The 13,098-nt window shown below is 38.8% G+C and overlaps 1 protein-coding gene across 1 annotated transcript in view; it reads right to left on the reverse strand.

Annotated features, from left to right (window-relative positions):
- The window catches only part of LOC107099725 (transmembrane protein 132D-like), a 59,522-nt gene extending 46,877 nt beyond the window's left edge, over positions 1-12,645 (reverse strand). The window contains exons 1-2 of the mRNA XM_015397966.1: positions 12,284-12,645; positions 1,543-2,419 (exon numbers count right to left, since the gene is read on the reverse strand). Coding sequence (XP_015253452.1) covers positions 1,543-2,419; positions 12,284-12,401 — 995 coding nt within the window. The 5' untranslated portion in view covers positions 12,402-12,645. The remainder of the gene's footprint in view (positions 1-1,542; positions 2,420-12,283) is intronic.
- Between the last annotated feature and the right edge of the window lie 453 nt (positions 12,646-13,098).

A 13,098-nucleotide genomic window follows, 5' to 3' on the forward strand; every position in this document is an offset into this window, starting at 1 on the left:
CTATCGGTGCCCTATTTGTCGGTACTCGGCGATACCGATACCACCATTTTAGTGCAATATTGTGGCCCTTTCCGATACTGGTATCGGAATCGGTGCAACACTAATAAAAAAAGCACTAGTTTCTAACTGAGGCTGTTTATGTCTAGCATCTGGATGAAATATTTTTCTGATATGTTAGAACGATGCGTTGCAATGACTGAAAGATAATACAGTCACCTCCAACAGTCTTTTGTTATTTTCCGATTTGATTTTGATCTCATGTTAGCTTCTGCTAATTGTGTGTAGCTAGAATAGTAAACAGTAAATCAAAAGTCGATCACATTTGTTTCTTTCAGCAGTTGACTATTCAATAACAGCTCATTATGCCTTCGAGGCAGTAATGCAGTGTGGCATTGTCTAAATTTATATCAGACAATATTAGCCTGCCTGTTTTTACTTTGTCTACCAGCCTAGTAACAGCTAACTCTCTCATCAACCAACCTCCATGAGTGAAAAATATAAGAAAGGATAGATAATTTTTAAATAACAGTGAGATTTACGCATCACCAAAAGCTATTTTTACATTAATAGGAAAATTACTACATATTTCCTCCAACAAGTTCATCTAATCATGGATTTTATCCACTTAAGATTAAGTGGATAAAATATTTCAGTACAGGAACGCTAAACCTCACAGGGAGATCATGATGAAAACCTGCAGGCATATTTACAGTTAAAGGTGACTCTGATGGTATGTGTGAGGTAGAATAGAAAAGCACACCACACTTTTCAGATTTCAATGAGTGAACAACAGAAAAGGCATGCATCAGTTTCTTACCATTCAGATATAAACGTCTGTAATTTGCTTAAGATGTCAACAAGATTGCCTAGGGGATTTAATAATATATGGGATGAAAAATAAAAACGCTAAAAAGAATTTAGCAATACCCGGTATTTCCATCAATAACAATCTACATTGAGTGGTTGAGCATTTATTTTTCAGGAGACAAGAAAGGTAATTTTATCATAACTGTCAAAAACCTATTTGATTTTAAAGTGATAAGCCAGACACCCCAGGGGTGAATTTATCCTAAACATCACATGCAGTAAAAGAAAAACATGCAGCACTGCAAAATGAAAAAAAAAGCCTTAAATTCGCCTGAGCCATGCTATTAATCTCCATGATCTCCATAATCTAACCTAGCACAAATACTGGGCATATATCCCTTTAGGAATAATGAGTCACATGTGACTTTATTTGACCCACATTAACCATGATGACTACCACTCTTGAAACAGCTCTTAATGTCATCAGGCTGCACCAGAGCAAATAATCTAGTCCTCTTCAGTGAAAAAAACCCTGTGATATTTTCAGAGAAATGCCATAATCCTTGTTATATCTCAGTGCTCCTAACATGGCCTTATTTTGATGCCAGTGGATTAGTGCAAGAATTAGGAAAGATGACTAATACTGAGTGAAATTGTCTCAGATTACTTTTTTTGTTTTTCTTGCATTGGTACTTGATTGAAACCAGAATAAAGCAAATGCAAACACAGCTATACCTGAGAGTGAAGTTAGTGAGCTGGGCAGAGTTGGCCATCAGTATGTAGAATGTGGCGATGTCAGTCTTTTTCAGAGGTTTGGATGATGTCCGGATGACAATTGCGTTCCCAAGCTTGAGGCGAGAGAGCGTTGCCATCCCCTTGGGAATCTGCAGCAGTTGCACACTTCCAATCCTCTGCATAGGAGTTACAGGAACATACTCAGGCAGCTGTGCTGAGCCGCTCCAGCGGCTTCCGTTCACAGAAAAGCACTTTCCATTGACCCTGGGCTGGGCCTGGTAATACAGCTCCACTGAGTTCCCAGCAGATGGATCCTGCCTTTCCCTGCTGGTGCCCTCTAAGCCTGCAGCAAACCAAGTGGGCTCAGGCACAAGCTCAGCCATGCAAGTTGCCCTCTCCCCTCCTATAGCACAAAAACCCCTCACCTCCTGTGTTTGCCAGAAAGCATAAACTGTCACACATGGTAGCTCATCCTCGGCTCCCTTGCCTCTGCCCCAATCCCTCCCTGCGACGTAGAAGAGAACGCGAACTTTGGGTTTAGAGGAGAAAACCCGGGGCGTCAGCACGAAGGCCTGGATTTTCCAGTTAAATGTAAAGACATCTGGGGCATTAAAAAGCTGCACAGACTGCACCAGATCCAGAGGCACAGGTCTCTCTGTGGACACAGGACCATAGCTGGCGTTGACAGCTGGCTGGCGGCTGGCTCTTAAAATAACAAAGGGCTGCGTGTGACTCTGCATGCTGGAGTTCCTCATGAAGTCCTGTCCAGCCTCCTTAAGGAAGAGGTAGTCGGCATCCCGTACCTCGTAGTTGACAGGCAGGAAGACGGGGAAGGAGACTGGATACTTAATATCGACGAGTTCCTTGCTGCTCAGATCTAGAAGATAAAAAAGCAAGATATTACACAATAGTGAACACATAGGTATAATGAAAGAAAGTACCCATCTATATTTGCGCCAGGTTCATGGAGGGACAGCCCATCAGCTGAGTAGGGCATCAAAGAATTAAAAAGGCTTCTGAGCTTAACCTTAAGCTTCCCCCCATTTCTCTTACAAAGAATGGAAAACAATATTACTAGTAAAAGTTTATGTGTCCAATTCGAAACCTCAATATCATAATGAAATTCTTAATGGTCACCAAGTGACTATGGTACTAGAGCACCAGACAGAGGCAGGGCTGACTGTCTCTGGTTTATGGAAAGTGAACCTGGATGATGAGCTTTTACCACATCTATTAAGTAGATAGGAGAAACACAGTAACATCAAGATGGAGGACAGGGAGTAAAGGATTTTTTTGTCTAATGGCAGTTAAAAAAATGAACACCCTATTTTCTTATAACATCTTTTTTAAACGATAAACTTAATTCATGTTTATTTGTGACATAAGTAAAGACTGTTTAAATATGATAATGGGACAACAAATGTGACATTTCAAGATTTGGACATGATAGATGTTTCATTAAAGAACAGGAAAAGTGAACCATCTGTAGGTTTAAGGGGTTTAACGGATAAAAATGATCTGGTCGTTCTTGAGCACAAAAACATAGCTGGGTTATCTCTAGAGAAGCACATATCCACTTTTTTCCCATCCAATCCCACACCGATACTTGAGCTGAGCGTATCGGCCGACACTGATTCGAATCAACTGTACATTTAAGTAGAGGCTTTAGCCTTAATGGAAACATTGTTAAAACAAAGTAACAAATAAACACAGATGTAAATGTGCTTTATATATAAAAAAAAACAAAAACAAAAAAACAGTTCCATGTAAAGTGCACTGGATTATAGCTGATATGCGATCCAGGTATCGGATCGGTGCATCTCTAGTTATTTCTATTACTCATATGCTGGGTTTGTACAGTTCGGATATAAGCTAATTATATTTGAGCAAAAATCGGGTCAATAACTATGAATGGTGCCTGGTATTAAAATCCTGGTTCTCAAAACCTCAAAGATCCCATCTACACATGACAATCAAAAACGTTACTATACCAGGTTTGGTCCTACGATCTGTGGTGTACAGCCACACGCCAAGCACAACACACAGAGACAGATTTCACGCAGGAAAATTTACGTCTAGCAAGAAAACTTACTAGACCTCACTAGATCAAGTTCAAGAGGATCAAGTTCAGGAAACATACATATCACCAATTAGACACATTTTAACAGAAAAAACATGATAATATGAAAATGTTAAAAGAGTGGAAACAGAGTGTTAAAATGAGGAAGTTATGTCCCTTTAAAAAAGCCGTTGCGCCTCGGGGGCTTCCTCACGGTTCTTTTCCTGGGAGCAAGTTATTTACTACTCAAACTGGGTAAAACCATATAAAAAGGACTATAAAACAGGAGTAAAAAAGTAACAAAGTTTATTCCAGATAAGGTCGTTACAGGACAGAGAAAATGCTTGGAGCTTGCACAGCTGTGGGCTCAAAAATCACGTCTGCGAGCGTCCGGCAAAGATTGAGCTCCGAACAAGGTCATCTCCTGCTTCTTATAGCTCATGAGTCTATGTGTTGCATTATGTTGATGTTTAGCTGTCCGTATCAGAAACTGACACGCCATCCATGTCTTGAACTTCATGCAGCTTGCTTCTATGCCTCAGGGTTACAGATAGCTCTCCTCTATCAGACCGGCTCCAAGATGTGCCCATATGCTGTGTATTTTGTATTTAGATGACCTCCGTACACACAGTGACATCCACAATGTGAAGGAAGGCCTTCTACTCTGTCTAATCTGGCTAAAAGAATAACAATGCACATGATGTATAAAGAATAAACCTAACAAGAGTGAGCAGGGGCAGTAGTCTACCTGCTAAACTGGTGAGTTGTGTTTGTTTTTTGTTTTCTTTTTTTCCTTAGGAAAGGCTTTCTAATTGGCTGCATGTCACATTCAATTGATTGCATCCTCTTCTGAACTCGGGGAACTCCACACACACTAGGATATCGAACCAAGACAGAAGAGACTAGAGGGAGCCTAATAATCATTGACAGGCTGTCGTTTTGAACTCGTCCACAGAGTGAGGCAGGGTCATGTGTTTGTAGAAGCTGCAATCCCAGGCACATGCTTTATTTTAGCTGAATGGCCTGCACTTGTAATTTGCTTTATTAAGTAGGAACCCACAGCACTTTACGTGACATTCAGTTTTTTCGAGACAACAGGCTGGTGGTGGTAAGCTACCCTGGAGCCACAGCTGCACTGGGACAGACTGACAGAAGCAAGGCAGCCATACAATCAGTGTCAGCGGAACGTCAGACCAAAAAGAGCTGGGAAGGCAGGAAAATTTGCTCATTTGACTCAGAGAAAGAGGCAGAAAGAGTCAATCCTGTAACCAACAACCCATCGGTTACAGGATGGACCCCTACATTGTGAACCCCCATCAACCTTTATGTTTAATATTTAGATGTAAATTCAATAAAGAACTGTTTTTGATGTAATCCAGTGGCTAAGTAAGTTCAATGTTTGATTTAGATTTTTCCCTTTACAATTTTATATCGTGAGCAAAGTACAGCAGCATTGCAATAATATAACTTTTTATTTTGGATGTTTAAACCAGGTTCTCTCCGGGTACTCCGGCTTCCTTCCACGGTCCAAAAAACACGACTGTTGGATTAATTGGCTTCTCTAGATTCTCCTTAGGTGTGTGTTTGTGTGTGAATGGCTGTTTGTCCTGTTTGTCTCTGTGTTGCCCTCTGATGGACTGGCGACCTGTCCAGGATGTACCCCGCCTCTCGCCCATTGACAACAGGAGATAGGCAACCAGCACCCCTCGCGACCCCGCTTGGGATTAAACGTGTAAGAAAATGGATGGATGAATGTTTAAACCAGATCAAGATAAAATGTAGTTATGTCATTTGTACCTTTTCCTTCAAAATCTAAAACCAAAGGTTGGTTTTTGCATCAATAAGCAATCATTTAGCTCTTAATTTTAAACCTTTCGTTTTATTTTTTTTATTAATTTAGATGAATGATGTCTAACAACATAGCCTTTTTTTTCAGTTAAAACATTTAGTGTAAATATTTGGAGTGGTAAAATGTGGCCAACTTTAGCCATACCTTAACTTTTGTTTTATTTTTTCAGTTTTTTATGAAGGACATTGCTTTGCCATATTTTACTAAATAAACATGTCTGATCATTAGTATTATAAGTATGTTTATTTTATAAGGGGTTAGATTAGCTATTTAATGAGGGACACAGTATTGTATAATCAAACATTGAGAGAAAAAAAATGTTTTTGTGTTGCACATGTGGAGGGTTTTCCGTATATCTAAAATAACAACTCCATCTTCAAGACGACCAAAATATTTTTCATATAAAATGTTAGACCAGCAGAAAAAAAAAATATTATTATACCATCTCTGACAGATTTCTTGCTTTCATTGGAAGCAAGCTGAGTCAAAAGTAATTTAATGTTCCTTTTTTAATCTCTGTTTCACCAGAACAAAAGAGATATTCAACAGCAGATCCAAATGTCAACAATTTATTCATATAATAGTGAGTATTATACGAATAAGTATTCACTCTAGTTCGTAATAAGAGCTCATGTTTGATTAGTTGCAATAAACCTAAGAGCACTAAGCATATTATAGCATAGAAATTATGTTTGACAGTGAATCAAATACCTTTTTACAGATTAACATACAACTGCAAAAGTTTCTTGCACAAAATCAAAAAGAAAATTTGTGTACCATGTATCTGTGAAATGTTTGGAGATGTCAGATAAAGTGTTCGTTCCTAAATTATTGATGTTGCATCTCCAGTTCAGAAGGTTTAAAGCGAATCCATTCATCACGTTTCCTCATGGCTGCTGGCATTTGATGACTCTCTCTACAACATCTATCTATCTCATCCGTTTTTCATCTTTGTTCCTCTACTCCAGCTAAAAAGCCTGTCAAGATGGCCTGGACAGTTCACACTGCGCTGACTGCACTGTACATGTCACAGTCATTTCAAGCCAGCAGCCCTCAGATAAAGCCAGCAGCATGCCGGGTTTTTTATTTATTTATTTTTTTCATTTTTCCTTCCTTGCCCACACAGACATGAGTGTCATTCATGTTCACTGAGTGGGCGCTGCGCCGCGCCGCGTGAGGAACAGACTAAAGCCTGAATCTGGGCTGCTGTGGTTTATCCTACCAGAGGCCACAGTGACAGATGCGCTGTTTGAAATCAGAGCTGGCAGCAGCTCCGTTTGGAGTAAATATAAACTAGCTTATTTTGTCCAAAAAGAAGGAAAACCTCTGTAGCTTTGATTTAGTTACCAAATAGCAATGCCCGATAATCCCCATGTAGCTGACTTTCACAGATCACTTGTTACTCTCATGTCTGACTCCTTTTAATCCACAAAACTGAAGGAGGGTACCTTACTGAAGCAATTAATCTGTATGAATGCAGCTTTTGTTAAGACTATTTGAAAAAGGCAGACTGAAAATGAACTGTTTCTTTCCCAATATTTGCTATTCATTCACTGGTGAATGCAAAACTTTCATCCAAATGAAAGCAGATAAACATACAAGTAAATATGCCGCAGCAAATGTTCAAGCTGTTCAAGCCTCTCAAGGTTCTCAGCTGGAAACCTGAGCTGCTTCGTCTCCTCAGCCAAGTCAGATAACATCAGTTATCAGATAAAACTCTGATTTCCTGGCCCTGCAAGATATTAGCTTGTTCATTTTAGCAAAGCAGGAAGTTGTCATAATGTGGCGTAAAATTAAAAACAAAGGTTTGTTAAATGTAAGTTTCTTTATCCAAAATGGCTTTATTTTATTATGATGAGGGGAAATTGTTAAGAATGTTTAAGAACAGCCAAAGATCTGAAGAGTCATCACTGATCCGCCTTTTAAATTGCCAGGCTTTGTAAGGGTGCTGATTGAGAAAAAGAATAAATGTGAAACCTGAATTAATTGGCAGAGCTTTCCAGTTGACTATTATGGAGAAAATGAATCACACTAATTTAAACTCTACGGCAGTGGTCTCCAACCCTGGTCCTCAAATCTACTGTCCTGCAGGTTTTAGATGCATCCCTGCTCCAACACAGTTTAATTAAATTAATGGCTTTTCAACCAAACCTTTATCAAACTTGATGGCATGCTGAAAAAGGTAATCAATCATTTGATTCAGCAGTGTTGAAGCAGGGATGCATCTTAAATCTGTAGGACAGTAGATCTTGAGGACCAGGGTTGGAGACCACTGCTCTAAGGGCACTCCAGTAAGGTGAAGGCAGCATTATGCTGTGGGAGGATCTCAGTGCCATGATCCAATGATGTTTGTGTTTTGGTTTTTATTGTTGTTTGTTTTCCAATCTTAGTCCTCAATTACTTTTATTTGGATTTTTCCTTATCAGTTTATTAAACTCTATTCTCTATTATGTTTTAGTCACGTTTTTTAATCTTATTTTTTATGTCTAGCTCTATACTTATTTTTGTGATCTGGGTGTTTTAGTTTATTCTCTATGTAAGTGTAGGTCTCCATTGTGCTTAATTAAGTCATCTTCATATTATTTTGCGTTAATTAGTCCCCTTCAGTCTGTTATCATAGCCAGCCCTCTCCTCTCCCAGCTGTTCCACATTCCCCTGATCCAGCTCACCTGGATCTAATATGATTCTCCAGCCTTGCCTCAGTATAGAAGTTCACTTGTTGTATTTCTTCTTTCTTCCTACCATTACACTGCAAATGCTCAACCTCTCCTTGTGCTCTATCTGTATCTAGTTTGATAATGTCTCTATTTATTCTGCTCAAGTTCATGTCTTTATTACAGTCCATCTAATGAATCACAAAACTAGGAAACATTAAGCAAGTTGGATGAAATGTTGCTCTTAAGTTCACTGCCTCTACATTAAATGCACAGCTATGTGGTTGAACTTTGAAACAAATTAGTGTTTCAAAACCACAATAATCTAAAATGAAGCTTCTTTTGTTGCATCAGTCTTAGTGGAAGTGTTAGGACCTAAAACCTCATTTAAAAGTCCCTCCCATGGCAGGAAACCAACAAACTTTAATAAAGTTTGTCTATAACTCAAACTTGCACATCCAGTTCTTGTCTGTATAAATCACCGAATTTGTTTTTGTATGATAATTGCTCTATGGAAAATAACGGTTCAAATGAATCATGTGCAGCCTGAAAATATGACATTCCAGCTCATGATGAGTGTGTTTAAGTTATTTTTTGAAACTGAACATCAAACAAAGCTGTGATGTGGATTATGTCTCATCTCAGGACATAAATAACAAATCCTGAGGCCTCGTCTTCTGATTACTTTGCTCCTAATAAGGAAGATCTTTATGATTCAATGAGCAAAAATAAAAAGATTAAACCTGCCTAATAAAAGTTTTTTCCTTCTTTTTTTATTTATTTATTTTTTTAAATCTATGTCTAATGAACTATATATTTTCCCTAAAGTTTGTATTTTCTGCATCTGTTTCTTAGAGGTTTAATAAATCTTTGCATCTTTCTAAATAAAATGCTCTAAGCCTGAAAATCCTTTGTGAATCCTAATGTGCACTGATGGCTTTTACCATATGTGCAAAACAACTTCCCAATCCCAACAGCTTTGCAGTCGGCAATGGGTGTCTGCATTCTAATCAGTAAATGGTAAGATGGAAAAAAATATTGTTTGATTATTCATGATATGACGGGTGCTTTTTGAGGTGATTTGGTTGTTTTATCAATATGTTGAAATGAAGACCATTAGTTAAAGGCCCAGATGGTACTAATACTAATTGTGCTCCAGTGACTCAACATTTTTAGCAAGTTGTATGACTGTCTGTTTTCTATATTTGGACTGGTGTCCTATTTGTGGAGCATTTATCTTTAAGCGAATTGCACTCTTTATTTTCTATTTTACATTAAAGTTTATGGATGGCTAATAAATAGTTTATTGCTATGTTATAAATCAATCTATAGTTAATATAACTCCTTCATAACTGAATTATATAAAGGCAAGCAAGAGACAAAACCTTCTCTGCAGCCGGTCCCAAACTCTGGAATGATTTGCCATTGTATATCGGGCAGGCTTCCACTTTGACCATTTTTAAATGTTTTTAAAAGTCTCATATTTTTTTCATTTTTGTATTTAGTACTCAAAAGGTTTTTGATTTTGGTTCATTTTATATTTTATTTATTTTATTTTCTATATGGATTTTACTTATTTATTTGTTCTATATTGTTTTTATTTGTATTATTACATTTGTTGGTGTTTGTATTTCTTCTTTTGTGCAGTACTTTGGTCCTTTTCTTCTTTTAAAGTAATATATAAATAAAGTTGGACTGGGTTGGGTTGGACATTCAACATTTCAGACTAATTTCCTACCTTATAAGCACATTGAGCATTCATACACATACATGTATTCCTTTAGCCTGCATAGAATATTGAACGAATAATAAACTTTTAAGAATGAATTACAAAGTCTTTAAGGGTGAATTAATAACATATCCAATAGATATTTACTAGCTATATAAAGGGGGAACTGATTTATTATTAATAGTTGACAATGTGCTGAAATGGTGGATCGTTCAGTATGAAAACTTGTACTTATGTTTGCAGAACACACTGTAGGTCCATCTACAGTACTTGGGACAGACACAGACCTCTTGATTTTATAAAACACACAGTAAGCAAGGAGATAATTAACTTTCCAAAAGCGATCTGCAGCAAAAAAAGAGATGCTAGCAAGCTAGCATTTGTTAAATGCACTGGCTACTATTTAACCAGAGACATAACATAACCCAAGGTTACATGTAGAGGGGGAAAAAAAACAACATTATTAAAAAACCAAACCAAGATCAACGCCAATTTATATTGGGTTGCTGTTATAACTTTAAATCTCAAATTAAAATATTTATTTATGTTTTTGTTATATGCATTATTAATTCTAATTTAACTTTATTGTTCTCACAATGACCTGTCCAGGGTGTACCCCGCCTCTTGCCCGTAGACAGCTAGAGATAGGCATGAGCTCACACTGGAGAAATTTATCTCTGCATTAAACCCATCCCCTTAGGGAGCAGTGGGCTGCCATTGTGCAGCGCTCGGGGAGCAGAGTGGGGTTAAGGGTCTTGCTCAGGGACCCAGAGTTCAGGTTGTGGTGATCGAAACCAGGTACTTGCAACCTTCTCAGAGCACAAGCGCACTGCTCTAACCACTAGACCAGCACTCCCGGTAATCTGTTTTTTGTATTTTAATATAATGGACCACATGAATACTAGCAACTACTGCACTGGCAGCTAATATGGATCCAAAAAAACAACAAACAACGTATCTGCACCTGGGTTATTCACAAGGCTTTCAGTCAGAAAATTAAAAAACTAAATAATAGTTGTCAATTTGTGAAGTGAAGCAGCCAAAAAGTTAGAACAAACACATCATCAGTCACATCTGCAACCAAATTTAGACCCATTAAGTCCCATTTACACATTAACCTACATAACTGACCCTAAAGCTTACTTTAAAAAGCTGAGCTGAGTTTGTAAAGGAGAATAGTCCTCTAGTTCTTAAAGGAATCCCATTATTATGCTTACCCCCGACAAATTTAGCTTCATTTTGACCATGTTTCCTCTGTTTATAAGTAGTTTTGAGTGGCCCAGGCAGCAGAGTCCTGACAGAAGAGCTAAAGATTATGCTGATGGCAAAGAGGGCTTCCAAACCCAAAGACCTTAAGCTCATAACCTAAAATAAAAGGAAAAATATATATACTATTCAAAACATGCAAAACACTGGCCCCATTTTTCATTGAGAGATTTTGGCTACTACCAGAATTGCGAGTAAGATTAATACATAACTCTTGGAAAAAGGACCCAGCTTTACATCATCCCCACAGCTTTTTATTTTCATAACTTGTGGCAAATTCATAGCAATGTGTAAACAAGCACAGATCTTGTGATATGCAGCTTTAAAGTACTGAGGTAGGGAGAAAGGGAAGGACAGAGAAGAGGGAGATAGAAAAGACGGACAGAATGAGCCTTGAGCTTATGTAGTGATTGGTAGGGATTGTTAGTTCCAATGAAACTCTTAAAGCTGCTTTAAAAAAAAAAATCTGATTTATCCCAATTTCTCAGCGTTTGTCATCCTATTAAAAGTCAGCCTGCGTGCTCTCCCTGGAAATGGCAAGCCATGAGGCACTTCCCTGCTTTACAGTTAATGCCTTTGTGATTTCCTTCATCTGTTTTTAACCCCTTCTTTTTTTTTTTTTCTTCATCAAGTTGGGAATATAAATGTACTCCTTAATGTTTGCCTTGCTGTGTGTGTTGGAAAATTGGCTCCCTGCCTGACATCAAAGCAGACAATGTACCTCGGATTTAAAGGCATGGCTCAAATTTTAATACAAACCCATCAAGTCTTTATACTCCTCACTGATTTCATCCTTTAATATTTAATGCGCCCCTTACTGCTGTGACAATCCCTTGCTGCAAGTAAGACACATAATTATGTTGAGTTTAGGATTGCTGCAACGCTGTACTACAGAAGAAGAGTATTAATAAGGAGCCAGATGAAAGTTTGTGGTGTTAATTTGGACATTTGTTTATTATTCAGACCTTATGAGAAAGCTGCTATATCCATGATTCAGCTGAGAGGAACTCAGTTCCTATAAAGAAATATGCAAAGAAAATCAAGGGTTAAACTGCTTTTTAATTTTCCACTAAAGATTGTCTCAGGAGGCTCCGATGGGACTTTTCTGCACTCGGACGTTTACTTTTCCAGTAAGTTTATATCTAAATGGAATCAAACAGAGAATCTGGTCACTCTCAGCTTACCTTGTGTGAGTGCTGCTGGTACAGTTGCAAACACCAACAATGAGATCATCCAGCTTTGCCAGTTAAAGCTCATTTTGGCACACTGCGCGACTCGCCGTTGCAGACAACTACTTTCCATCGTCCTTGCGGTTGAGTTTTCGTTTCAACAGAACACAGAGCCGATCGTGTCACTCATCCCTGCAGTTCGCTGGCTCGACATCATCACACCTGTGGGAGTGGAAGAAGTCGCGTGGTCCGCGCGTTGCAGGTGAAACGCGGAGCGCGCGTCAAGAACCGCTCATCGACTATGCGTAAAAGCCGTGCGTAACGACCCCGGTGAGACTCTGGGGTGGAAATGTTGGATGTGGGTGTTCGGCGGAGGAGAGATCCATCCAGATCAGGCTGGCTCCCGGTGTCCCGCCGCTCACGGGACTCTGCGGTGCTTAACGCCTGTTAGCAGATCACTGAGTGTCTTGTGCGCAACCCTCTGAGAGCACTAAAGCCATCATGTGTCACTGCTGATCCTCTCAGGAAGCAGCGTGCAGATTAACCCTGCGCGGACTCTAAATCTGATGGCAGAACTGTTGATCGAACGTTAATTTTAGTTCTTTACTGTTTAGTCACATTTAATCAGGCGAGGTTAGGAAGAAATTTAGTACCTCCGAGTTCACCCCACCCCCACCCCGCTTTATCAAGTCCCTACCTGGGGTTTTGGAGTATTGTTTGCATATTCACCCCATGGATGATTGGATTCTCCCCAGGCTGTCAGTCCAATAAACATAACTGTTAAAAACCATGGATGGATGGATGGATGGATGGATGGATGGATGGATGGA

This window comes from Cyprinodon variegatus, unplaced genomic scaffold, assembly GCF_000732505.1.
Source record: "Cyprinodon variegatus isolate N-32 unplaced genomic scaffold, C_variegatus-1.0 Scaffold900, whole genome shotgun sequence".
NCBI classification, from domain to species: Eukaryota; Metazoa; Chordata; class Actinopteri; order Cyprinodontiformes; family Cyprinodontidae; genus Cyprinodon; species Cyprinodon variegatus.